We start from the raw sequence: 27,080 nt of genomic DNA on the forward strand, positions 1-27,080 counted from the left end.
GTGTAACCGCAAAAGATATTTGAGGAATCTGAAAGGTTGTGAACAGCAGGTTAGACAAGAGCGTTTGAAGAAGAATAATAGCTGTCCACTACGTAGATGTCTCTCAGGTACCTGCCCTCCACGACGTGGCCATGCCAGGATCACAGATCGTGTGGCATTCGAGATAGCAACATTTACGTCATGGCCGTCCACCTTCAGGTGGTTCCTCTATGATGTGCTGCCCAGAGTAGTCTAGCGCAGGCTGGAGGCTTTCTGGAATGTCTTGGCATGCTTCAACACTGCAGCAGCCGCCACTTGCACTTGAAGCCTTTTTTGTTGTTGTCAACTGCCTGTCAGCTTCATATAGAGTTTTGTTGGAGGCAGAAAGGTCCGAGTTAAGGTCTGATGAAGATCCGCTGAGGGCTTGTCTAGATTTTCCGAGGCGCAAAGGTTGGCGTTGAACTTGTGTTATGCTGGAATCTCGGTAAATGGCCGACAGATCTCCTGTATATCCACTCTGTTGTCATCTCTCCAATCTTGAAATTGGAAAGCGCGAGATACAATTTCATCTTTTCTCATCTTTTCCTTGTGCCGCTGATGATTGTTTGAAGTTGGCAGAGGATACAGTGCCAATTTGCAATTGAGTTTCCAGGTAGTCCGTGGGGATTTGTTTCTTTTTTTTTCTTTTTTTTCTCTTTTTTTTTTGAGCAGTTGGAACAAGCTCTCCCCCTCTTCACATACATCAATCAGGTCTCACACACCACACGCAGCTCCAACCACCGAGCGCACGCCACTCCCAACATACGGTACCTAACCTACCTAAACAGTGCGAATCAGGGGCTGAAGGAGAAGGCGAAAAAGCTTAACGTGGGTTGCACAATTACTTGTTGCTACCGACACGATCGCAGGTCCCTACTGTCTCCTATAATCGCAGCGTACCAACTGACGCTCTTCGCCTTACCAAGACCTACTATCCCCTGAACTTGGAAGGTTGGTGGCGCGTCCTTTTAGAGGTTACCGCTCACACAATCGGCTGCCAAGCTCCCGTCGGCACCACCCAGCATCCCTCCCCCGGCCGGCGACACGCACCACCCACTGCTTGCTGCTACTTACCACCACCACTTCTCAGTTTCCTAGCTTTCTTCCCTTTGCGACATTACCGGCCTCCCACTCTCTCGACATCCGCTACCGCCGGGTCTTCTTCTTCACACACCGACGCCCAACATGTCGAAAGTCATTCGCAGCGTCAAGAATGTCACCAAGGGTTATTCCAGCGTCCAGGTCAAGGTGCGCGAAGGTGGGTTCCCTCTTCCCTCGTCAACGTCGTCCCAAACTGCGCCGTATCATGCGCGCAAATCGAACCCGGCCCGTTAACTAATCTTCCGGCAATGCAGCGACCAGCAATGACCCATGGGGACCGACAGGAACACAGATGAGCGAGATCGCTCAGTTGACGTACAATTCGTGAGTGCATACGCAACCTCACCGGTGCCGGCCGCTGGCTGTGCTAGCACAAGGTGTCTCCAACCACCAATTTTGCTGACACAACCCCCGACAGGTCAACCGAGTTTTACGAGATTATGGACATGCTCGACAAGCGGCTCAATGATAAGGGCAAGAACTGGCGACACGTGCTCAAGGCGCTCAAGGTTATGGACTATTGCCTGCACGAGGGCTCCGAGCTGGTTGTGACGTGGGCCAAGCAGAATATCTTTATCATCAAGACGCTGCGCGAGTTTATCTACATTGATGAGGAGGGCAAGGATGTGGGAGCGAATGGTGGGTGGCTTTGGAAATGCTTCTGTCGTTTTTTGCCGGGGATGGGTTGGCTGACTGACTTTGATTTTGGATAGTTCGCATTGCCGCAAAGGAGCTGTCTGCGCTGATCGCTGACGAGGAGAGACTGAGAGCCGAGCGAGCCGATAGGAGGATCTGGAAGTCTCGTGTCAATGGCCTCGAGGAATACGCCCCCCAGCAGAGCAGGGAAGAGCGGCAACCCCGCCGCGAGCGACGACAGCTGACCGATGAGGAGGACACCGAGTACAGGCTGGCGATCGAGGCCAGCAAGGCCCAAGAGGAGGAGGATAGGAGAAAGCGCGAGAGCCGGAACGTGGATGAGGACGATGACGATCTGGCCAAGGCGATCAAGCTCAGCAAGGAGGAAGAGGAAAGACGGCGACGGGAACTGGAGTCGACCAATGCTGCCGCTCTGTTTGATGACGCACCGACGCCAACGGCTCAGCCTCAGTTCACCGGGTTCAACCAGGGCTATCAGCAGGGGAGCGCGGTTGACTTTTTTGCCAACCCGATTGATCAGAGCCAGATGCAGATGCAGCCAACGGGCTATGTACAGAACGCGTTTACCGGGTACGGGGTTCAGCAGCCGCAGCCAACTGGCTATCAGAATGGCTTCCAGAACGGGTTTGGCCAGCAGCCAAATGCTTTTGACCCGTACGGTCAACAGCAGCAGCAACAGCAGGCTTTCCAGCCCCAGCCGACGGGTTACAACCCTTACCTTCAGCAGCAACAGCAGCAGCCGTTCCAGCAGCAGCAAACATCCCAGCAGTTCCTGACACCACAGGTTCAAGAGAACACTCTCCAGCCAGGTAGCAATAACCCCTGGGCCAGCAACCACAGCACCGGTCTTCAGGCCATGAAGCCCACGCCCACAGGTTCAAACAACCCCTTTGCCCAGCGACCATCCTCCGCATTCAAGGCCACCTCCTCGCTGGGTAGCCTCCCAGAGCAAAAGACGCTCTCAACCTTTAGCTCCTTCACATCGCAGCCAGCATCGCAGTCTCAGCCTCAGTTCCAGTCTCAGCCCTCGTTCCAACTGCAGCCACCTCAGCAGCAGCAGCAGCAGCAACAGCAGCAGCCCCAGAGGGAGATGACGGAGCACGAGGCGAGACTGAACGCGCTATTGAGTACGGGCGAGGGTTTGGATACGTTTGGTAACACGGGTAACCTGAGGATTCCGGCGCAGCATACGGCTCCGGGGGTGTTTGTTAACAGTGCGGGGGCTGGGTTGGGAAGGATGACGGCTGATCAGACGGGGAGTAATCCGTTCTTGAGGCAGCAGTTCACGGGGATGCCGACGGTTAGTTATGGTGGTGGGGGACAGCAGCAGCAGACGGGGCCTGGGGCGTTTGGTGGGGTGGGGGGAGGGGCGAACAACCCTTTTGCGCAGAGGAGTGGAGGACAGCAACAGCAGCAGGGGGATTTGATTCAGTTTTAAGGGGGGTGAAGAGGGGGTAGAAGGGAAAGAATGAAGAGTCTGAAGAGTGAGGATGATGAGAGAGAAGCAAGGGGAGGGTGGAGTAATTGGGGTGGGGGGCGGTTGAGTATAGTTTCGATGGGGACGGTATTTGTTAGGTTGGTTTTGGTGGGTTTGAGGGAACAGAAAAGAGGAGTGGGAAAGGGGTAGGGTAGGGGTTGGAAGAAAGAAGTTTGAGTGTTGTGGATGTTTGATGTGGATGTTGACGTGGTGAAGTGGTGGTGGTGGTGGTGGTGGTGATGGATGGATTGATTTACTTAGGCAACCTATTTTTTTGTCCTTTTCTTTTTCTTCTTCTTCTATCATTCGGAACATTGAGCTTCAGATTTTGAGTGTTTGTGTGATACAAATGGTGGTGTTTCTGTGTCTTGTGTGAAGTTTATCGTGATGTAAAGGTATACGCAGGTAGGTCAAAAGTCCATGTTAGAAAGTTTGGTTGGACGGCTCTGTTGTGTCAAGGCTGGTTGGCTTTGAAAGGGCAGTAAGAGGGAGAGCAATGTGATATGTGCGAGAGGTGGAATATGGATATGTTGAAAAGTGAAGGGTGACAACCATATATATTTATAGCAGAGACCCCAGACTTGAAAGAGGTTGTAACACGTCTTGAGGTGGGCTGTTTTATTGTACATGGACAAGTCTCATATGATTTTGGTCACTGCCTGATTTCACAACGAACCTACCTATTTCACACCGAGTTGTCAACTGAGAGGTGTGGAATTGTGGCATGCTTTACGAAAAGACAGTAGACAAACGGAACAAAGGCCTGGTGTGTCTGGGGGATTTATAGTCTTTCCTGGAAGCAGGCAGCTGTGTGATTCATCAGGGGTAAAGGTCTAAAACTGAGAAATAGCAAGGCGTCCAATAATTTTGCTAGGAACGGTCTATGATTTGCAGTTGTCAAGTGCGTCAAGTACGTCAAGCTTGCAAGGCAGACTTGTAGAATTACTAAGCTGTAGCCTGTGGGCCAATCAGAGGGGGGAATTGGGCGTTGGCTGGAAGGTTGGGCTGGGCACGTGAGGGATTTGAGGATGATGGCTGATGAACTTAAAAGCGAGCGGTCGGAGGAGAGGAGCCATAAATATGTAGGGGGAGAGACTGCGCTGGTGTTCCAGATGTCTTGTTCTTCAGAGCAAAAAGTTGACCTTGAATGACCAAACAGGAGCTTGATGCTGCTTGGGTGCTTGATAATTGGTCCGTGTGTTCTGTCAAAAAAGCTGTGACCCTGGCCACTCTTTTCGCAGGTGACGCACGGCTCACCCAGGACTCTTCTTTATCTGATTGGTCACTTGAGCTCTTTTTTCGCCCCACCCAAGCATTGGGCTAGGAAAGAGAAACGGGCCAGGGCTGGAGAGAGAAGAGACAGAGAGGAAATAATAGCGGAACTTTCGCGAGCTTGCCAACTCGATTCTCCATCGCGCCTGTCACGACCACAACGAACAAGGGTCAAGGAAAGCAAGGTCGCCCATTTTCTTTACCTTACTTTCCCTCTCTCTATCCCCGAACAGCGCAGGCCAACATCTGAAACCTGCCCTTATTTGAACTTTCCTTTTATCTCATTGAATTTTATTTTTCTTTTCGGGGGAAAAATAACATCCATCACGTTACGCGCGCAGATCGAGAAGACATCAGTCCCTGCCTCGCGATTTTTTTTCCCCAGACTTCGTTGTCCAAGATAACCATCTGAGCCGACAACAACGAGGCGGCCAATCATCAACAACACCCGCTTGCCTCGTCACCGAGCGCGACTGACGACAAACAAGCAACTACATCACCAGCATTTTCGTCTGCCTGCCACTGCGCGACATCGATCATCACCGAGACGATGGCGTTCGGCGGTTTTGGCGGCGGCGGCGGCGGCTTCGGCCAGAATAATAACACCACCGGCTCGACATTCGGCGGCTTTGGTGCTACAAACAACACATCTTCAGGTACGTGTCAACGACTTTTCGGTTTGTTCGAGGACGACTTTCCATTGCGACATCGATCGACGGTCTCATCGAGCGATCACCACTGCTGCCGACGATGAACTTTTTCGAGGCCGCGACTGATTACTGACTGATGACCTAGGGTTTGGCACAGGCACAGGCTTTGGAGCAACCAACAATGCTGCCCCCGGCACCACTGGCGGCAGTCTCTTCGGCGGCGGCGGCGGCGGCGGTACTACTGGCGGCTTTGGTACTAACACCACTGGAGGTGCTTTTGGAGGTGGTGGTTTCGGCGCCGCGAAGCCAGCATTCGGCACGCCAGCCAGCACAAGCGGTGGAGGCCTTTTTGGGAGCACAACTGCCACCGCCGGCGGCACCGGGTTCGGCTTTGGCAACACTGCCAACACTGCTGCCACGTCAACACCCTTTGGCGGCGGCGGTGGATCATCACTGTTCGGCGCAGCCAAGCCTGCCACAACCGGCTTTGGCGGGACAAGCACGGGCTTCGGCGCCGGGGCGACTGGCGGCAGCCTTTTCGGCGGTGGAGGCACAAGCACCACGGGGACCGGCTTCGGTGCGACGACCAACCCCGGGATCGGCACCGCGACTGGCGAAGCTCCAGGGACGGCAGTTGTTGCTTTCAACCCCCTGGTAGAAAAGGAGCCCAACAATGTGTCTCAGAGCAACTCATTCCAGAACGTATGCTTCATGGACGCCTACAAGCGCTGGTCTCCTGAGGAGCTTAGATTGGTCGACTACAACCAGGGTCGGAAATCTGGAGGGGCTACTGGGTCGACGTTTGGAAGCACCAACTTTGGAGGCTTTGGCGCTACCGGGACAACAACAACTAATACTGGCTTCGGCGGCGGTGCCACTACAGGATCAAGCTTGTTTGGTGGCGGTGGAACAAGCGGAGGATTCGGAGCAGCAACAACTACTCCAGCTGCCAATACCGGTGGCTTTGGCGGCAGCAGTCTCTTCGGTGCTAAGCCTGCAACAGCAACCACTGGCATGTTTGGAGGCACCCCCGCGCAACCTGCCGCTACGGGTGGCAGTCTCTTTGGAGGTGGTGGAGGTGGTTTTGGCACCACGGGAACAACTACTGGTGGCTTCGGCGGTGGAGCTGCCACGACCGGTACTAGTCTCTTCGGCACCAACACCGCAACTGCCGCGAAACCCGCCTCCGGCTTCAGCTTTGGAACCGGTGGCACTGCGACTACTAATACCGGCTTTGGAGGCACCGGCACTGCTGGCACCGGCACTGGACTCTTTGGAGCCGCTACACAACAACCTGCCGCAACCGGCGGCGGGCTTTTCGGCACTCAGCAACAACAGCAACCTGCCACGTCGGGCTTTGGCGGCTTTGGCCAAACCGCGGCCCAACCCGCTGCCACAGGAGGTATCTTTGGAACCGCACCAGCCAAGCCTGCCACTGGTCTGTTTGGAACTGCCACCACAACCGCTCAACCGGCGACGGGCGGCTCTTTGTTCGGTGCGACTGGAACGACAACAAACACAGGATTCGGCGGAGCTGCCGCCCAGCCCGCAGCGGGCGGGAGTCTCTTCGGGGCAAAGCCGGCAACTGGCGGGCTCTTCGGTACAACCACGACGCCTGCCGCGACCGGCGGTGGTCTCTTCGGGAATCCTCAGCAACAGCCTGCTGCCACAGGATTCGGCGCCGGCCTGGGCCAGAATAACCAGCAAAAGCCTCTTTTTGGCAACACCACTGGTGGCGGTCTCTTTAGCCAGCCGGCACAACAGCAGGGCGGTTCGCTATTCGGCGCTTCTCAGACGCAGCCCCAGCTCGGCTTGGGCAACTCTCTGCTTGGTGCTTCCCAACAACAGCAGCAGCAGCAGGGTTTGTCGACTAGCATCAATGACCTTTCCGCTTATGGTGCCGCTACCTTGTTCTCGGGTCTCAGTGATGACAAGATCGTCAATCCTGGGCCCCTGGCCACTCCTCTAGGTGGCAAGCCCAAGGTTAAGAGCCGGTCGATTTTGCCCATGTACAAGCTCAGCCCCGCGAACGCTTCCCGCTTCGTCACCCCGCAGAAGAGAGGCTACGGTTTTTCGTACAGCGCCTATGGGTCGCCTGCTACGCCTTCCAGCATCTCGAGCACCCCCGGCGGCTTTGGACAGAGTCTTTTGGCCAGCAGTGTCAACCGTGGTTTGAGCAAGAGCATTTCTGCCAGCAACCTGCGCCGCAGCTTCAACGTTGAAGATAGTATCCTGCAGCCAGGTGCTTTCTCGGCCAACTCGAGCATGCGTCTTCTTGGCAGCGCTAGCAGCAACAAGAAGCTGATCATCAATAAGGACATGCGGAGCGATCTGTTCAGTAGCAGTGATAAGAAGCAAGCTCAGGAAGATGCGAGCGGTGCTCGCAAGTTGGCCAAGAGAGTGAGCTTCGATACCAGCACAGCTGATAGTCCCAGCAACGACGAGGTCGCTGCGATTACGGATGGCAGCGAGAATGATCTTGGCTATCTCAGGCCTTCCATTCGTTCCACCAACAACGGCGCCAACGGCAGCAAGGCTTCTCCGGCCTCTGCCGCTCCCGAGATGACACAAGTCAAGGGCAATGAGCTTGCCATCGTCCATGAGGAAGAATCTCCTGCCGCCGCTCGGGTTACGCTTGCTGCCAAAGCTCCCGCCTCCCCATCCGCTGGTTCTGAGGAGGCTGGTGAGTATTGGATGAGCCCGTCGCTCGAGGACATCCGTGCCATGAACAGGACGCAGCGCCAAAAGGTTGTGGACTTTACTGTTGGTCGCGTCCACGTGGGTAATGTCCAGTTCAAGGTTCCTGTCGATCTCAGCAACATCAACGTGGATGAGATCATTGACAACATCGTCATCCTGGTTCCCCGCTCAGCCACCGTGTACCCGGTTGCGGCCAAGAAGCCGCCCGTTGGCAAGGGCCTGAACGTTCCTGCGCTGATCTCGCTCGAGCATTCATGGCCCCGTGGTGGCAGGGACGTCAGTGGCCGCCGTCTTGAAAAGCACATTCAGAAGCTCAAGGCTATCCCCGACACGACTTTTGAAGACTACGACCCGGAGACTGGCGTCTGGCAGTTTTCTGTAGAGCACTTCACTACCTATGGTCTGGATGATGATGACTCCGACGATGAAGAGTTTGAGGAGGAAGCCATCCAGCCTATGCAAGCTGCCAAGCGTGCTCAGCACGTTGAACAGATCCCGAGCCCGGTTGTCGAGGCCTCGTCCACGTCGCCTGTTGACCCCGATGACACCTTTGAGTTCAAGCGCAGCCGCCGCACTCTGCCTGGCGCCTTCGACGACGATGAAGCCGCCATGTTCGATGAAGAAGAGGACTCTGATGTCTCTCACCAGGGTACGCCACCTCATGAGCCCCTGGACGCTGACACCCCCATACCATCACGGGAGTGGCCTGAAGATGAAAGCATGGCTGACGGACCCGGTGACTTCCAGCTCGAAGCCTATGACGACTCGTACGAACAAGGGTCGGTCGACGGCGCCCAGGATGAGTTCCAGCTCTCCCGTTACGACGACAACGCTGAGCGACTCCCTGCTGGCATTGTGAGAGCACGGATGCGGGCGCTCAAGAAGTCGACAGCCCCGACCAAGATTGAGGTGGCCGGTGGTGATGATTGGACTCAGATTTTGCAGGCGAGCGTGCGGGCGCCCAGGACGGTGGATCGGGCCACGCTTCGGGAACTCAACGAGACGGGGGCGGTTTGGGATATGAAGGATCGCGGGAGCCCCGCCCCCAAGGACGTGGCGGTGAATAATAACGACGACGGGTTTGCGACCAGTCTGGACTTGATGAAGTCGCTGTTTCAGCAAACGAAAGGCGGGCCGACTCAGTCCTCGCAGGCATCGCCCGCGAAGGGGTTCGTGAAGGTCGGTCTCCCGCTTGTCTCCTAGTTTTTCTTTTTTGCACACAACACACACACACACACACACACACACACACACACACACACACATTCTTTGTCTCACTACCCAAAAATTGCATCAACACCCGGTTTTGTAATTCTACGTATATTGAATTGAAACATTTTCTGACATTTTTTTTCTTGTGTTACAGTGGCCATACCAGACGCGTTCCAAGGTTGAAGACGACGAGACTCAGTCGGTCCCTCGTCCCACTTGGGGCCCTGACGGGGTTCTCGTGACGGCTCACGACGGCGAGGCCAGCCTGCAGGCTGTTGACGGCACGATCACTCCTGGTGGGGAGGCGCAGGTCAACCCCAAGATTCTGGCTCAGCTTCAGCAGTATATCGATAGCGTTTCTGGCTATCAGGGAGATTCGGGCCCGGAGTTTAAGAAGGTGGCGCAGGGTGATGCCGTTTGGGAGCTGGCGTCGCTGCTTTTTGACGAGAACGGCGTTGGACTGCCTGGTTTCTGGCGGCAACTGGTGCTGGAATCGACCAAGACTGCGCTTGCGAGGGCTGAGTCGCCGGAGGAGAAGGCCATCATTTGTTTGGCTGGGAATTTGGTCCCGGAGGCGTGTGCGCAGCTTGTCAAGGGGAGGGATATGAGACTTGCTGTGCTGGTTGCTGGGATCGGGAGTCAGCAGGCGGATATCAAGGCTCAGTTGAGGGACTGGAGGGAGTCGAATGTTCTCTCTGAGATTTCCGAGCCCGTCCGCGCGGTTTATGAACTTCTGGCCGGCAATGCCTGTGTTTGTGACGGGGTCAAGGACGCGCCGATTGAAAGTAGGGTTAGTTCCTTTACCATTTCTCAGCGGTTCGGGTTGACTTGGGAGCAGGCTTTTGGGCTGAGGCTGTTTTATTCTGCCGCCGAGGACGGGGCGCCGAACGTGAAGGGGGCGATCAAGAGTTTTCAGATGGATGTCGAGCAGGACAGGGAGCCGGAGCCGGGGAGTCAGATGTGGAGTTTGTTGAAGGCGTTTGCGAACCAGGAGTTTGACTGGAGTGATGGGCGGTTGGGGTGGTTGATGACGAGGGCTATTCATGCGAGCGGCAAGGTTGGGTTCGGGGAGGATGATGTCGGGAGGCTGGACAGGGCGAGTGTTGGGTTTGCGGGGGCGTTGACGGGGATGGGGGATTGGGTGCCTGCGGCGTTTGTGCTGCTGCAGCTGAGCGAGAGGGAGGCGAGGGAGAGGGCGGTTAGGGATCACCTTGGGAGGCACGCCAGTTTTATTGGTGCGCCGAGGAACCCGGGCAGTGCGTTCAGTGCGCTCAAGAAGTTTGGAGTCCCAGAATCATGGATCTGGGAGGCGAAGGCGCTGGATTATAGGGCCAGGGGAGAAACCCACCAGGAGTTTCTCGCGCTGGTCTGGGCGAAAAACTATGCCGAGGCGAACAGGGCTTTTGTTACGAAGGTTGGGCCGGATCTGGTTATTGGGAGGGAATACAAGAAGCTGGCGACGTATGCGCAGCTGCTGTTCAAGGTGAAGAGGAATATTTCGGACTGGGACAGGGCGGCGGTGGTGTATTTGCTTTACCCCTTGGTTAGGCTGGAGAAGGGGAAGAAGAAGAGCAAACTGGATGAGATGGAGGAGAGGCTGTTTGATGGGTTGGTTTCGCTGAGGGGGATGGCGAGGGGGGATTTGAGGCAGGAGGCTGCGATTGCGGACATGGCAGAGGAGTTGATTCGGGTTAGGGGGGGGGAGGTGAGGCTCTATGGGTTGCTGCCGAGTGATGTTGCGGGGCGGTATAGGAGGGCGGAGGTGTTGGGGGAGATGTGAGTTGATTTTGTCAGGGAAAATAGGAATGAAGGGAAAAGGGGGTTTAATTTGGTCTTTTTTTTTGTTGTATTATCAGTAGTGTGTAGGGATTAATGGGATTTTTGTTACTTAGGGAAAAAACGGGGGGGGGAGCGATATTGGTTTTGTTTGAGCATGTGGTGATGAGTAGCGGGTTTACTTTTGAGGGAGGGGGGAAGGGGGGTTAGTTAGATTAGTATAGCTAGCTGAATCAATCAAGGGGGTGGATAATTCTACCTTTTGGTGTGTCTTCTTGTGTTGTGATCCTGTGAGGAATCACCCTTCCCACAGAATGACAAGCTCGGTGAAATATAGGGACACAATATATCATGATTGTCAACTTGGGTCTCTTTGCAAAGGGGATAGGCCTCGAAAGATGGTCATAGGCCTTGCAAGACAGTTGACATGGGCTCGCAAGATGGTCAAGAGGCCTACTGACGTTCCTTTGAGGCATGGTTCGGAATATGGTCTGCCTTGGCTTGCTTTTGCGGTGCCAGTTATTTCATCTAGATCGTTGTAACTTGGATGTCGAGGGTGGATAGACAGGCTTGTCGAATACAATTGCAGATATAAAGGTCCCATGTGTTTCCTCTTGTCGACAAGTCCTCTGATGTTTATCGATAGGTAGGCAGGCACCTGGTCCAGTGTCTCTCCTAAGGCTTTCCCCACCGGTTGATACACAAATGGTGTGTACGATATTAGAGGGGCTTGCAAGGGAGCAAGCTCCAGAAGTGATATGCACAACATGCCGATTTTTGAAGCAGAAACATCCTCTCTGGCATGTCCATGGGGGATACCTACCTACCATAGATACCATTCAGCCACTCAAACACATGACACAGCAACTCACGCTCTCGACCAAGCCGACTTGTATAGATCAAATCCGTTACTGATATATGTGCACGTACCCTGATTCCTGAATCGTTCCCCCCATACCCCCGAGCTCTCAACTCGAACAATTACTTCCCCTCCTCAACCAAAACCGCTGCCCCATCCTTCCTCAACCCCAGCTGCCCAGTATCATACCCATTCTCCTCCAAAAACCCCCTGAACCTCTCATCCTCATCCCTGATCATGTCCTGCTCCACCCTCGGCACCCAAACCCAGCACAGCACCGCACTCAACACACACCCCGCGCTCGACACATAGAACGGATACTGGGCCGAGAGCACCTCGCTCCCCCCCCCAGCCTTGACAATATACGGAAACACATAGGTCCCCACAAAAGCCCCCAGCTTCCCAACCGCAGCCGCAACCCCATAATACTGCCCCCTCACCCCCGTAGCACAAGTCTTCGCAGCCAAAACCCCAATATTGTTCCCCGGCCCCAGCTCCCCCAGGCTCTGAAAGATCCCAAACACCACCGCAAACCCTCCCACCACCTCCGGCCTCGCCAGATAGGGGTAACAACCCGCCATCACAAACCCAACAACCCCCTGGAGCAAAACCCCAACCGCAAGCGCCCTCTTAGGACCCAACAAGTCAGACACCGGAGCGCCCAGCATCGTGCCCGGGATGTAAAACAGGTTGATCACCGTGTTCCACCCAAAAACCGTCGTCAGCGGCGCAGAGTCCCCGTCAAAAATGTTCGCCAGGATCGTGCTCGAGTAGATCGAAAACGAGTACGCCGAAAAGTCGTACAGAAACCAGATAGAACTGACGACAAACAGCCTCCAGCCATAAAACCTAAACACAAGCCTGTACGGCGTGCGCGCGTGCTTCATCGAGTGCTTCTGGAACTCCTCTGGCTCCTTGAGGAAAAACCTCAGGACAAACAGGCTGAGCGGAAACACCACCCCGATCCCGAGACTCGTCCTCCAAATAACTTCCAGGTTGGTGTTGTGGCACGCGGCCGCCACAAGCCAGGGGACAAAAGCCCCCATCACGAAGCCCTATCCCTTTGTCAGCACACACCCCCCCCCCCCCTTCTCGTTTGTTGTAGAAGAGGTAAAACTCACCCAGTCAATCATGCTGTTCGTAAACAAAATGAACCACATATTCCTCGTCCCCTTCCTCAGCTCCCCCGACGACTCGGCCGCCGCGACGCTTCCCGCAGGGTACTCCCCCCCGATCCCGATCCCGACAAAAAACCTCCACACCGTCAGCACGTTGAACATGCCCACCGCGTCCCCTTTGTAGTAACTCCCCGTACTCAACGCCGTGAACAAGATCAGGATCAGCGTCGACAGCAACAGTGAGTTTGTCCTCGACCACTTATCACTCAGATACCCAAACAGCAACTGCCCCACCACGGTTCCGGCGAAGGCGATGGCGCTGAGGTAGGATTTGGCTGTGGAGGTGGACCAGAGGGGGCCGTACTGGATTGCGAGGACGGTTATGACGGAGCCGATCACCTTTTCCCTTGCGGGTTAGTAACTGACTGGTGGAGAAAGGTAGGGAAAGGGGGAGAGGTTACGTTGTTGATATACCCGTCAGAAAACAACCCTGCTCCGCAGGCGACGACGGGGAGGAGCTTTTGCCAGAGGGTTTTGTCATTTGGAGCTTCACTGCTGCTGACGGCGAGGGGGTTCTCGTTTTGGGTATGAGTCGGTGGGCTTGACGAGGAGAGGGGGACTTTCGGAGGAGGGTTTTGGTCCGAGCTGGCGCCCGAGTCGGCGCTTTCTTCCTTCATTCTTTCTCTGCGTTCTCGATCGGGGATTGGTTTTGGGGACGGAGAAGAAGAAGAGAAGGATGAAAAAAAGAAGAAAAAAATTGAATGAAAAAGGGGGAAAGTGGGAGAGCGCTGCGACGTTGCTGCACGCCGGCCGGCCGAACGGTCGGCGTGGCTTGTGAGCTTCCGGTGTGATGGGTCGCGGAGGCTGAAAGGCCCTTGACTTACGCTAGGGTAGGTTAGATGGTTGTCAGTCAGATGAGGGTGTGTTGTTAGAATATTCAAATATATAAAAAGTTTGATTCGGTGTATATGAGCGCGGACTCACCTACGTAATAAACGTGTGCTGAGTCGAAAGGTCAACGTGGGAAAGTCGAGTCAACAGAATCGAGAATGGGCTGTGATGTAGGACTCGGTGAGAATAACGGTTGCTAAGGTTAGGAGAAGCCACGGGAGTTGCTTGGTTAAGCTGGGGGGCTGTCGTGCCAGTGGGCTGCAAGTGGCAGAGAATGCATGAGGCAGGAGCGGTGGAAGGGAGCACGTATTGTCCTTCAGTTCAGATAGGAACACGTTACTTGGAAAGAAAGTGTCGAAAAGATAAAACCAATGGGTCTCTCATATTTGGTAGGCGTGTTATTTGATTCTGTTCAAGGTCGAGGCGCTCCCCCCTCCAAAGTATACCTCTCTCTGACCGTGCTGCCCTCAATAAGCACAGGTTTTTTTATACCTTGTCTTTCCAACATTATATCCGATACCGACACCCTTGCTTGTGTCCCATGTCTCGCTCTCTCCGCTAATCGGCGGTGTGCTTCTGGTGTTGTTCTACATGATGCCTGCCTTCGAGATGTTGAAGGAAAGCAGGTGACGTCGGGGTCACATGCGCTAATAGAAAGCTCGGGGGTAAAGCAAGCTTTGCGAGTCAAACGGCCCGCAGCACCGTCCGCCTCGGCATGCATCCCGGCATTTGATTGCTCTATTAAAGATGGTCTTTAACACAAACCAACAGACAGGCCTCAAACACAAACCAATAGGGCCTTCATGACGGTGACAATGTACTGCACATGTACCTAAACAGCTGAGTGACTCTGGGCGGGAGGTGGGGGGACAGGCTGACTAGTGAGGCGTCATGTTTTAGACTCTGCTTCTCGGATTTGGTCTTGTTGGGTGGTTCCTACGTTTCTCTTCAAGATCTTCATTTGGAGCCCCCCTGGAAGGGTATATATATTCGGGCCCAGGTCCAATACACCGATTACATCCCGCAGAGGTTTATCCAGGAGCAGGAAGAGGCTGTCGGATGGCTGGTCGAGACATGTGGCTACCCTGCGGGATATAAAAAGCTGGACCGGTTCTTTCTTCATAACCCGGCACGTGACAAGCTTGGGAAAGTATTGCGGAAATACCTGAGGAGGCCAAAGCGACAGTTGGCATAGGGACAGAGAGCGCGGGAGAGGTCGGAGCAGGTACAAAAGTGTCAATGTCTTAAAAATGATGCGCATGCCCCCTTGACTATCTTTTTAGACCTCTCGACTGTCTCGAAAGCGTCCCTCGACTATCTTCAGAGGCCACAAATCCCCCATTACACACAGTGTGACCCCCTCTGTGTAAGTGAAGCATTGAATCAAGCTGAAATTAGACATGTGTCCCATGTTTTCTCTACGGGTCGCACTCCTCCTCGTGTGATCCCGCGCACGACATGCTGTGCTCATCACATCCCGACCAGTCAATCCCATCCCTTCCCCAACGCCAAAACACCAAAACCCAAAAACCAAATTGGTATCATCAATTCATCCATTTTTGACCGTTTTTTCAGAATACCACCCTAACCACCTATACTGGTCCGTCTATTGCCCGGTTCATACGGTGGAAGCATGGGTGCTGATGGCCTCATCCCATCCGACACCAACGCGTGGTCCATATCAGACGTGGTCGTCATCTGGTCCTCCTCGAGCAAACTGGGCATCCGGTGGTGATTGTGTGGGTGCGGGTACTGCTGTTGATGTGGTGGGTGAGGAACATAGTCTCTCGAAGGTGGTTGCCGGTGCTGATGCCTCATGCCGTCTGACACCAACGCTGCTTCGGCATTATCGCTATCTTCGTCCAAAGAGACTCGGTTGAAAGCATCCGACTGCGGCCGTCGGTGTGGCGATGGCACCGCACCGCCTGCTCCCACGGGTCGCCGTGGGATGGCGGCTGTGTGAGCCCGAGCAGGAACCGCCGAGTAAGCGGGGCGCGATGTTGAGGCCGTCGTGGTGCTTCGAAGAGAAGCAGTGCGTGAAACGATGCCTTCGCTTGGTGGTGCTGGTGGCGCCAGATTGACTCTTGCGGTGCTGGAGATGGGTGATGGCTCCTCGAGGTCCTTGACCGCCTTAAGATTCACCTCCTCGTCCTCCCCCAAATTGCCAATCTTGATATACTTGAGCTCCAAGATGCGGACGACGTTGAGGACAATGGTCGCAATGTAAAAGAAGACCAAAGCGTGGGCGAACCCAAAATATGCGCGCTCCAGAGGGCAGAACTTGTCTAGTTCCCCGGGCATGTTTTGGTTCCCGTCAGTGAAGCCGTTAGTCGAGAACCTGTTTCGGTACCCGTTCGGGGCATCGCCGGCCAGATACTCCTTTGGCCGCGTGAGGCCGACACAGCTGACAGGAAGGCCATTCCAGGCAAGCAAGGATATGATGGCCATCGTCATGGCGCAAAAGATCAAGTCGAGAACCACAAAAGCAACCAGCCATGGCTCCGTTATGGAACGCCAGTTGTAGTGTTGAACCAAAATGGCGATGGTGGTGTACAGGGTGATGAGGACGATCTGACAAGGTGTCAGCCTTAACTCGAGCTAGGTCGGTGGGACAATTGGAGACAGAAGGAAACATACCAACAGCTCAAGGATGACCATGTGCTGTGTCATACCGAGCTTCTTGACATGAATCCATATGGTGTTGAAGCCATGTAGAGCGGTCGATACTAAAGCCGCAGCAAGCTGCAGTGTTCGGGCGATGGCAAGCCATCTTGAAGATGACCCCCAACCCATCATTGATTGCTTCACCAACCAAACTATGGTGGTGGACAAGGCAGAATAAACCTAACAAGCGAGGTTCTTTCTGCAAAAGAACAACTGCAATGCCGGAGCATTCAGACAAAAAGAGAAATAGAAAACAAAAAAGACCGTCATCCCATGTGGATGTCCAGTCCAGAGCTGAGAAACGAGAGAGGGGCTGTGTACCCTGGGCACATCTGCCCTATTCGGGGGACGCTGTGAGGAGAGGTTGGCGATGGGTTGGCAGCAGGGTTGCAGCCATTCAGCGGCCATCGAAAAGAACCACATCTGCGGCACTACGGCACCAGCTTGTTGCGAGCTCTTCTTCCTTTTCCATGCAAGCAGGGAATCTTCACCAATTGCTACCCAATGAGATTGATGTGCGGTGGAACACGAGCATCTCCATGATGTTGCCGTGACTGGACGAGCTCCGGTTCGGGAGAGAAGGTGTGTTTCAGGTCATGGTAGTAGCTTCGTGGTGATTATTTCCGTCGCGAGGCTTTCTGATGAGAGATGCATCTCTGGGCGCCATCTTATCTTCTTCGTACAAGTGAATAAGAGGAAAAGAGAGAGAGTCTCCCCACTTGAGGAGACGCGTCATCTCAACACAGCCACACAGCCTCCCAATTGCTGCCAAGCCCCTCGGTGATTGGCCACCCCCCTTTCCCTTCATTCACTATTCACTGGAAAAACAACTGCCAGCAACTGTGAGATTCTCACAGAGAGCCGCATTCCATCTTATTGCTGCCTAGATCCCAACAAACAACTTTACCTCTCTGTAACTGTCCACGCGGCGGCCTCCAGGCGTGTTGATAATGGTCGCCATCCTCTACTTCCGTCTCTATTGCAAGAAGAAAGAAGAAGAAGAAGAAGAAGAAGAAGAAGAAGAAAAAGAAGAAACCATTCTTCAGGCCGCCGCCACAACCAACGAAATGGCTACTGACACTCTCCAAAGCAACAACGAGAATGAGAAACGTAGCACCACCTCATGCTGCAACAAGACAGGCCGCCGTCGTCGCAACTGGCCATTTCTCTGGCTGACCGCCATCCGTACCTGTCAACTGGCCTACTTTGCACATCTCCACGCCGTAGTCTTCTTGTTCGACCAGACTGGCTATTACAATGGCATGTGGGCATGGTACGCCTCCCCAGGTGACGATGAGCGATCAAAAGCCGGCATGCGCTGGGCGCGGGCATTGGTAGGTTCATGCCATTGTACATCCTTGGTGTGCACCATGAACTAACACCTCTCTCCAAGTCTCTCCTAAACCTAATCTACATCCTCATAACCTTTATCTTCTCCCTCATGTTCCGCAACCTCGACCCCAAAAAGTGGCGCCTCTTCGGCATCCACACCTTCTTCGGTGATCTACTCATGGCATGGTCCCTCCTTCACATCCTCCGAGTCTTGCATGCTTCTTACACCAACTACTGCTACGATGTCCCCCGCAAGTTTGGTAAGTCCCCCCCCCGCGCCGCGCCAACATATCACAACCCACCAACACCTACATAGACTACGAAAACCAAGGCATCCTCACCTACCTTGGCAAAGGCCAATTCAACAAAGAACGCTACCTAACCTGCGCCCTCCTCGACTCAATCTTCACCCTCGGCGCCATCCCCGCCTTGTCTCACATCGCCTCCATCATCGCCACCACTTGCAACATCCGCCGCGCCACCAACCAGCAACAGGTCGAGGTCTACCCCAAGGAGGAGGGTGCGGTCGACATCGAGCAGGGCACGATGATCATCCCGCCAGCTGCCGAGCCATCCCGTTCCCAGTCTCCTGTCTCCTCATCATCCAGGGGTCCATCACCACCGCCGTCGTACCGTTCCCGATCCAGCTCCGGAGCAACAGAAGCCGGCCGTCCCCCAAGCTACAGGTCAGCGCCGTCGGTCAGAGCCCGAGCGTCAATGGAGACCGTGTCGTCTGTTGATCCTGATTCCTATCTTGTATCTGATGGGTGGAGGGCGCCGGAGTACCCACCAGTATATTCCAGCAGACCGCCAAGTTTGCGGGATGGACAGGTTTAGTTTCTTTTGTTCTGGTGGTTTTCTTTTTCTTGATTAGCGGGCATGGTGCGATGGTTCAGGCGTTTTGGGTTGGTATTTTGAACAAAAACACCGTTTTGGTGTTGTAGAGAGCCCACATCACAGCTCTTCTTGTGTATCATCAAACACACACTACCCAAGTATATATATATATACTGGCTTTAATCAAGCACACTGAGACATGCACATAATAATATCAACATCTGTGTGTTACGCTTTGATTCCTTTTCGAATCCCTAAATGTACATACACTTACTACCCTCTTCTGCTCCTTCTTGTTCTCTTTTACAAAATTCCAATCAACCCACCCAAAAACAATAACCTTGAACCTAACCTAACGGCTAACAGAACCAAAAACGCCTCACCATAACTCGCTCACTGATAAATCAATCCATCACGCCCCCCCCCCCGGCCTCCTCCTGCCCCTTCCAAAGATACTTCCTATCAAACGTCAACTCCTGCCTCATCGCCACATCCAACAACCAATCCCCATTCACCACCCTCGGCTCGCAGTGCCCCTTAACCGCCATCTCCTCAAACTTGGGCCACAGCGCCTTCTCCCCCGGCGTGGTCCCGCTCAGCAAATACACCGGGTCCGGGTCCGCCCCCCCATCCTCCTCCGCCGTCGTCGGCTTGATCGTCGTCCCGCTCCTCGCCCTATAAATCTTGAATATCGCCCCGTTCGCCTCCGCAATGGCTTTAAAGTTCTCCACCCCGTTCTTGATGTCCGCTGTGCAATAAATCGGCACATTCCACAGGAGCTTCCCTTTATTCGCGCGCGCGCGCCCGACAGACGTCCCGAGGTTGATGTTGAACTTCTTTTCGTTTTCCTCGTCAACCAAAAAGTGGTCCTCCACTGGCGGACGCTTGTTCGTCTCGAGGCAGGCGTCGAGGAACGAAGTGTTGATTATTTCCGCGCCCTTGGCTAGGCACTTGAGGAATTTCATCGTGCGGACGACTTTGGGGGCGGCGAGGTAGTCGCACGGTTGGGTGTCTTGCACCAGGGTGACGCCGAGGTTGCGCAGTTTCTTCTGCGGAGGTGTTAGCAATGCTCGATAAAGAGATGTGGGAAGCAAGCTTACCCGGTCCGAATCCTCCAAGTTCTTATTCCCTACCCATCTCTTGTAACCCGTCGCGCAAATCCTCATCGTGACATTCGGCAGCGTCAACCTCGGCCTCTTGGACGGCCTGCTCTTCTCACCAGTCTCCTCTTCCTCTTCATCACCATCCGCATCAGCATGGCCGGCCGGACTAGAGCTTCTCGTGCTTCTCTCCTTGTCAATCTGATCCATCGCCCTCTTACCACCCCAAACCCCATCCTTCAGTGGCCTCCTCTTTTCCTTCTCATACAACGCCAGATCCGGAGCAATGTCCTGAAGCTTGGAGAGCGCAGCTGCTTTGGCACTCCGGGTGCCGCTTGACAGGACGGAGGGGGTATCATTCTCCTTCCCTGTGCGAAGATGACGACCCTTAGCTGGCGTGACAAGGTTGGCCGCGGTTGGGGCGGCAGCAGTCGCCGCCTTTGGCTTTCGCCCCTTCTTCGCCGTTGCCGGTGCAGCAGGCGCTGGGCTCGAATCCGCCATGAACGAGTCTTGCATGGTGCCAAAGTCCTTGTCCAGGTTCATGGTGAGCGCATTCTTTTGCGCCGCTGCGGCCACTCTCTTCTTCTTCTTTGCTGCCGCATCCATGTGTTCCTCTCCTCCTGGGTAGTACAGATTGCGGAGCACAGTCTCGTCGAGGAAGCTTTTGCCAATAACTTCGCCAAGATTCGTTCGCCGAGGCCATGCTTTGTACTTGTCGTCGTTGAGAGCCAGAGCCTGGCAGGCAACATAGCTCTCCTCGATCCAGAGGTGGTTGACAATCTCGATGTTCCAGTCCTTGGCGGCTTCACACTTCTCGCTATGCAGGCGAGCCGTGATGAGATGTGTATTCTCTGCCTTCATCGTCCGGGTATATGTAGCACCGGCAGCCGTGACGAGGTTCTCCAGGTAGATACGGGCCTCACCACCGTAGTTGGAGAGTGTGATCTTTAGGTCCTTAAATCCTGGCAGAGGTTCTCTTGGAACTGGGTAATGAAGCAAGCGCCGAAGCGGCGAAGTCCACTCGTTGTACACAATCAAATAGTAGAGCCACGCCAAGTTGCCGACGTCTTTACCCATTTGTGAAGCCCTGACGTATTGCTCGCCATCACGGTAGTGACCGACAAAGGTATTGCACTCTTCAACCGTCCCCACAACCTCGCCTCCACCTCTTGCAATCTTCTCGCCAATGGTCTTACGGGTCGAGTCGTTGATGGGGAGGTCGTCGCCCAACAGAACCTTCTTCTGCGAAAACACCACGAGCTTCTCCCCCCCCTGCGGTTCGTATGGGCCACTGGGGACAGCAGAGCTAGCACCCTCAAGTTGCTGGCTACTTGGGATTTTCACCGGTTCTTCGGAGGCAGTGCGCAAGACTTCCGGGTCGGGGAGGAGATATGGACCTTCGTCGATTCGTTTGCCCAGACGGAAGCAGTCGTCGAACCTAGAGATGTATGATTAGAAGGTGCCCGTGCCAACAGTTGCACACCAAAACCCACCAATGAGGAAGGACAATCTTGGCCTTCAACTTCTTCTCGAGCGCCTCCTGACACTTTGGGTGTTCCAGTGTGAGAGCGCAAATGTGGGTGGTTAACTTGTTTAGATCCTTGGACTCCATGCCCCCGAGGGCCAAAACGCCACCACAGATTGCCTCCTTGTCTAGGGTTGGGATGTCGGCGCAAGTGACGGTCACGCTTGAGAAAATCATGCGGGGATCTGGCGAGTAGGGCCGTAACTGCGCCAGCTTTCTGCGATGAATGCTGACTCTGATCCAGTCCGACTTGACCACGGGCACCATGGCGGCCAGCGACTCGGTGTATTCTTCAAAGTCAATCGTGTTCGAAATAATGTGGGTGGCTTTCTTCCACCGGATCTTTCCCTGGCGATCTGGCTCTAGCACTTCGGCGCCGTGTTCTCTTGCGACATCGGATAGCTACGAGCTGAGTTAGTTGCTTGGGTTCTTCAGACGAAGCTGGACAACAAATGGGACGAACAATGGAGATTAGTTGGCTCGAGAGCTGCTTGCTTTGCACGAAAGCGATAGCGCAGTCGGCGAGCAATGGGGCCTTCTCATGCTGTTCCGCCATGTTGAAAGCAAGCTGTCGCAATGCGCGTGTCGGTGATGGTCTGCATCAAGTGGTGGACCGTCGAAGTCTGTTTGCCCAAGCTGGTACGGATAGTGGGTGTGTGGGTGGCCGAGACGCGTCTCGAAAATCCACCCAGGACAAGGAGAGACGCGAGGCAACCGCGACTCACATGACCCACCAAGCAGTTTGCTTCCCATTTAAACCCTGGCCGTAAAGTGGGGCCGTCACTGAGCTGAGGCTCTCAGTCTGAGCAGCAAAGTCAGAGGCTTCACAATACTCCCAAGACAGAATGTTGTTTGATGACATCGAAGATCAAGATATTTCCGCCAGGTGCTGACACAAGATGCGGCATGGCCTTCTACTTCCTGTCATGGAGAGGCACTGCTTTGGCACAGGCATAGAGAGAGCTAGGGATAGATGTGTGAGCTGTGTTGGAAGTCTTTCAATAGCATTTGCAAATCATGGTCGCCGCCAGAAGGTCAGACTGGACAAGAGGAAATCTATCACAGACTCTGTCTGCAGTCCAAACGAAGAGATGGTCTCGAAGCACCTTCTCCGCCGAAACAAACAATTCCAATACATTTAAATGTCAAACGATACATATGTTTATTCAAGGTATCTAGTTGCTAAAGCAAACTACATGCCGATAAATCAGCATATCTGGCATAAATGCCGGACTTGGTAGATTTTAGCCAACGCCCATTCCAACCATGGCTATGGCTCATGGTTCATGGCCGGAGTATTGCACAAGTCAAATGCCACCTACCAGAGTCGAGTTTCTGTGTATTATTAGTTTGCCAAAGCCAAAGCCTCCGGATCGAAGAATGACTCCTCTTGAACAGACTCAATAAGCCTGACGCCAGTGATAACAGTCAAACCAGACCGACCATTGTACGACTCACCTAACCCCGTGCCGTGACACCGGGTCCGGCTTAAAGTTAAAATGACATCTGCACACAGAGCCATCATCATAATGAGCACACCCACATCGTCGATATTCTGTGTCCTCCGAGCTTGGTGATGGGGGAAATTATGGTGTTGCAATCGTGACGCGCTGCCCATACGCGCGCCGCAAACGTGAAAACGCCAAAATTGCGAAATCACGATGCAGCCAATCAGCGCCCTATCACCCCCCGTGCCTCGGACTCTCTCAGCCACGGCGGGGTAGCTTTAACAAACAGCCCGACAGGAACGCCATCCCCTTATCGCGACGAATCGTTGATGCTGGATGCCGGACAGACGCATGATAGTGTAAAAAAACAACAATCAAGAACCAATGAGTCGTGCCAACCTTCTCAGCTTTTCTCAAGGACCTCATGCGGCAGCCTGTAGCCTGATGGATCCCGCCTTTTCGGATCGTGTGCATCCATGGCTTTCGTCCTCAAGTCGGTGTCGACACAACGCTGCCATGTGAGAGAGAACCAGGAGGAAGAGGCCAGAAGGAGTTGGGTTGTGGTCGGGCTCTCTTTGGTTGAACGTGAGTGGGTGGCGCAATTGACCCGCAGCTGAATTTTAGGGCCCCCCTTGGCCACCTCGGTGCATGTGTCGATCCTAAAAATGAAATGAGGATGGATGAGTGATGCCGCTGCACGAAAATGAAAAGGAAAAGCTTCAAAAAGATGCAAAACAAAAGGACAAAAAATGATCACCAGCAACAAATCGGTCTTATCGGCATGGCGTTCGTTCGCATCGGGGTCAAAAGTTCCTGTTTGCGCAAGATGTTGTTGTGTGAGTCATCGCTTGAACAGGGCGGCCCACCAGTGGCTCGGGTGAGGGTGGGACATGTACCAGTACTTCAGGCAAGATGCCGGACAGCGATTGCGCCCGAGCCCTGTGCCGGGATGTGAGCTATAGCCGTTTGTTTGGACTGGGACTCGGTTTGGGCAAAGCTGTCAAGATGTGCAACATCAAATGTCGAACCTCGAGTCCGTGCAATTGTTGGGGTTTCGGTATGCCATGATGTCGCTGGCGTTGATCGAGCCGTGATGCGCATGCCTGGGTTGGTGGGTGTAAGCTTGAGAGCGCTCTTGGGGTGGCCTTGAAAGTTATAACAAAGTCTGTCGCCGCAAAGAGGTCGATACGCGTCATCGTCAACCGAGGTGTAACCGCCTGGACTCAACAAGAGAGGAGTAAAGTTGAGCCAAAGGGCCGCTGTGGCTCTTTGATTTGGCTCGCGTGATGGGTTTGTGGCTCCTGCGATGAAAAGGTTGCTCGTATTGAAAGGCCATTGTCCGTGTACGATAGCCATGTGTTCCGGCGTGGGCGAAAGGGCGTCAGCCTCTGGTGGTTGGGCTGTGATGGACAGAAGTGACAGAGGTTTCATGGCTTGGATTTGGCAGTGGCGATCATGTCCTCATCGTCATTCTAAGGGTCTTGTTGAAAAGTCTTTGCTGCGTGCCAAGTTGGTTCAGTCAGGCTCGCCATGGCTGAGAGCAGTGTGGACATGATGGCGCTGGGCAAGGCCGGACATGGTGGTGAGAGTTGTCGCGGTGCTTGTTGAATATTGTTACATCGCTGTTGTTAGAGGAAAGAGGAAAAGAATGCTGCCATCATGAATATTTTTGGTTGATAAATGCAAGAGCAAAAGGGCCCTTCGTGACGGCGCAGTGACAAGGGGGGGCGTGTTTTAGAGTTGTGGGGATGGGCAAAGTACCGCTACTTAGGGGGCGTCAAGGAGGCCCGTGTGTGCCGTCCCCGCCCGTTGATTCGCTGGTTGAGTTTTCTTGTTGGCCTGAGGCAAGCAGACACGGCTGGCAGACAAAAAATATTTAAGAAGGCACCATCGCCCACCTTGCTCGCCCTTTGGAAGAAAGTTGCTCGGTTCTGCCGCCCCACATATTCTCCTCCAGCCACACTTCCCGCACCATAGCGTAAGCAACCGTCGCCAACCCCGACGAACTTCGCTGTCGTGATAACTTCCCATTTTTCTTTTCACTCCTCGCTGCCTCTGCCTTGTGTAGCCACAACGCACAGCCAAATACTCTCATTTAGACTCCCGGTCGATACAGGAACCCGATCGATTCCGTCGTCGTCGACCAAGACCACCTTAATCAAAAAGAAAAGATCAAGATCATTTGCACAGGTCACAGTGCAAAACCCAAGACGAGACAAGACCCCTCTCTCTCTGCCGTGTGCTTGAAAGTGTGGACCACCTCGATACATCATCGCATCAACTCCTTCTCGTTCTCGTCGTCGCCAGAACAGCCACGACTTCGTCATCTCATCGAGTAAATATTTGGTCGACGGTCGAGAGGTCTTGACGGGTTACCGGTGCTTGTGTCGGCGAACAGTAGTTGAGGGGGAGACATTAGGTTGTTTATCTCCCATCTTCTGGTAAGAAACTCACCTCTCTGCTTCCATTCACTCCCGCACTCTTGCGAGTTGCTCTCGCTGCTGCCTCGACAACCCCGCCGCCGACAACAGAGCAAACTGCCAATTCACCACCACGACGCTCGGACCCACTTTCCCTCGACGGCGGAACTATAAATTGGCCGCTTCTGACGCCCCTCCGTCTTTTACGCCAAACAACACCGCGAGATCGTAAATTGCCATTTCACTCTGCGACTACAAAGCACTCTTTATTTGCGGATTATTACAATCTGCACGCTTCAGGAAGTCATCTAACAGCTCTCCCCCGCAGATTAGTTCGCGCGCAGACAAAGTCATCTAAAAAGTCGCTTTGAGATCTCACAACCGCAATCATGGATGCGATTCAAACCCACCCCACGAGCGCTGCCCAGGCCAAGGCCTTCACTGCCCCCGGTTCTCTCTCTTTCCCCACCGGACATGCCGATCTGAACCAGTCGGTCGCGGGCAATGGCACTGTCGCCAATGGCGCACAGCAGTCGGGCGTCCAAACCACCAACGGTGCTGGGGTGACTCCCGCGACCCCCGCTGCGACGCCGGGCGCCGCTTCAGCTGGACCCAGTGGTATCACACCCACTCTTCAGTAGGAACACCTTTGCATTGCTTTGCAAATAAACTGTAGGCTGACCTCCAAAGGAACATTGTCGCGACTGTCAATCTTGACTGCCGTCTGGACCTGAAGACAATTGCGCTGCACGCTCGCAATGCTGAGGTACGTGTTGCGATCTGGTCTGGGCAGACAGCTCTTTTGAGCGACTTTGCTCCATGACCTTGTCGTCAACAATTTTGCCAAGCCAGGTCTAACATGCTGTAGTACAACCCCAAGCGTTTCGCCGCTGTTATCATGCGTATCCGTGAGCCCAAGACCACCGCTTTGATCTTTGCGTCGGGCAAGATGGTCGTCACTGGCGCCAAGTCGGAAGATGACTCCAAGCTTGCTTCCCGCAAGTATGCCCGTATCATTCAGAAGCTCGGCTTCAACGCCAAGTTCACCGACTTCAAGATCCAGAACATTGTGGGTTCTTGCGACATCAAGTTCCCCATTCGTCTGGAGGGTCTTGCTTCCAAGCATCACAACTTCAGCTCCTACGAGCCCGAGTTGTTCCCCGGTCTCATCTACCGCATGATCAAGCCCAAGATTGTGCTCCTCATCTTCGTCAGCGGCAAGATTGTTCTCACAGGCGCGAAAGTTCGCGAGGAGATCTATCAAGCTTTCGAGATGATCTATCCCGTGCTGCAGGGTATGTTTTGCCATGTGATTGCCAGTTTCCATGATGACGTCATTGTACTAACTTTGCCCGCCAGATTTCCGCAAGATGTAGATTTCGTCTCATCACTGCGCCTGGCACGTGGACCTTCCATCCCACTTTGGGCACCCATGTGAACGACTTGTACATTACCCCCCCACTTCACCCTTACCGAAAACCCTCTGGCCGCGAATGAGTATTACGAATATCATACCCCCTCCCAAAAAGCACTTTATCACCGACCGTCGGCGACTAGCACAAAACCGCCCATCGGTTTCGCCTTTTTCGGTCACCCAAACCTTGTATTTTTGCTGTTTTTGTTTTCTCTTTTCTTGTCAGCATTGCAATGGCGTTCCGGGGGAATCAACAATCGGGGGACAGACGATAAAGGATCCACGCGCGGATTTGACCTCTACCTGAATTCGGGTTTATAGTACATAGATTTTTTCTGGAGATGGCGCGCGCAACAACTCGACGGATCGGCGAAGAGGAACTGGGGGCCTGGTTTATTTTTGCGCAGCGCACAAGGGGGATCTGGCTCTTTTTTTCTCCTGCCACCGTCGTTGTTTTAATGGCTCGGGATGATGGCAACTGGGATTCGAGCGGGCTACCAAGGAGGCGGTGGGAACGACATGAATGCGCGAAACAATCACAAAAAAAAGAGGAGCGAGAAAGGAATTCCCACGCCGCGCGGCTCACCTCAATCTCTGGGTGTTTGTCGA

The 27,080-nt window shown here is 54.1% G+C and overlaps 7 protein-coding genes across 7 annotated transcripts; 4 read left to right on the plus strand and 3 right to left on the minus strand.

Annotated features, from left to right (window-relative positions):
- Window positions 1-1,203: 1,203 nt before the first annotated feature.
- On the plus strand, window positions 1,204-3,214 carry PODANS_4_9040 (uncharacterized protein; the record flags this gene model as incomplete). Its single annotated transcript, XM_001905885.1, has 4 exons — window positions 1,204-1,276; window positions 1,374-1,443; window positions 1,538-1,758; window positions 1,833-3,214. The coding sequence occupies 4 exons, from the start codon at window positions 1,204-1,206 to the stop codon at window positions 3,212-3,214; spliced, it is 1,746 nt and encodes a 581-aa protein (XP_001905920.1).
- A 1,861-nt stretch (window positions 3,215-5,075) lies between these two features.
- On the plus strand, window positions 5,076-10,867 carry PODANS_4_9030 (uncharacterized protein; the record flags this gene model as incomplete). The annotated part of the gene is made up of 3 exons (XM_001905886.1): window positions 5,076-5,202; window positions 5,321-9,054; window positions 9,242-10,867. 3 exons carry the CDS (start codon window positions 5,076-5,078, stop codon window positions 10,865-10,867), a joined length of 5,487 nt encoding a protein of 1,828 aa, XP_001905921.1.
- Window positions 10,868-11,844: 977 nt separating this feature from the next.
- Window positions 11,845-13,239, minus strand: PODANS_4_9020 (uncharacterized protein; the record flags this gene model as incomplete). Its single annotated transcript, XM_001905887.1, has 3 exons — window positions 11,845-12,777; window positions 12,844-13,036; window positions 13,115-13,239. Coding segments are annotated over 3 exons (1,251 nt in total), but the record flags the coding sequence as incomplete, so codon positions are not given.
- A 2,076-nt stretch (window positions 13,240-15,315) lies between these two features.
- PODANS_4_9010 (uncharacterized protein) lies at window positions 15,316-16,524 on the minus strand (the record flags this gene model as incomplete). The annotated part of the gene is made up of 2 exons (XM_001905888.1): window positions 15,316-16,302; window positions 16,369-16,524. 2 exons carry the CDS (start codon window positions 16,522-16,524, stop codon window positions 15,316-15,318), a joined length of 1,143 nt encoding a protein of 380 aa, XP_001905923.1.
- An 845-nt stretch (window positions 16,525-17,369) lies between these two features.
- PODANS_4_9000 (uncharacterized protein) lies at window positions 17,370-18,564 on the plus strand (the record flags this gene model as incomplete). Its single annotated transcript, XM_001905889.1, has 3 exons — window positions 17,370-17,729; window positions 17,789-17,987; window positions 18,044-18,564. Coding segments are annotated over 3 exons (1,080 nt in total), but the record flags the coding sequence as incomplete, so codon positions are not given.
- A 404-nt stretch (window positions 18,565-18,968) lies between these two features.
- PODANS_4_8990 (uncharacterized protein) lies at window positions 18,969-21,591 on the minus strand (the record flags this gene model as incomplete). The annotated part of the gene is made up of 2 exons (XM_001905890.1): window positions 18,969-21,102; window positions 21,158-21,591. Coding segments are annotated over 2 exons (2,568 nt in total), but the record flags the coding sequence as incomplete, so codon positions are not given.
- A 3,855-nt stretch (window positions 21,592-25,446) lies between these two features.
- On the plus strand, window positions 25,447-26,433 carry PODANS_4_8980 (uncharacterized protein; the record flags this gene model as incomplete). Its single annotated transcript, XM_001905891.1, has 4 exons — window positions 25,447-25,694; window positions 25,748-25,823; window positions 25,926-26,352; window positions 26,417-26,433. The coding sequence occupies 4 exons, from the start codon at window positions 25,447-25,449 to the stop codon at window positions 26,431-26,433; spliced, it is 768 nt and encodes a 255-aa protein (XP_001905926.1).
- Window positions 26,434-27,080: the final 647 nt, after the last annotated feature.

This window comes from Podospora anserina, chromosome 4, assembly GCF_000226545.1.
Source record: "Podospora anserina S mat+ genomic DNA chromosome 4, supercontig 4".
Taxonomy (NCBI): domain Eukaryota; kingdom Fungi; phylum Ascomycota; class Sordariomycetes; order Sordariales; family Podosporaceae; genus Podospora; species Podospora anserina.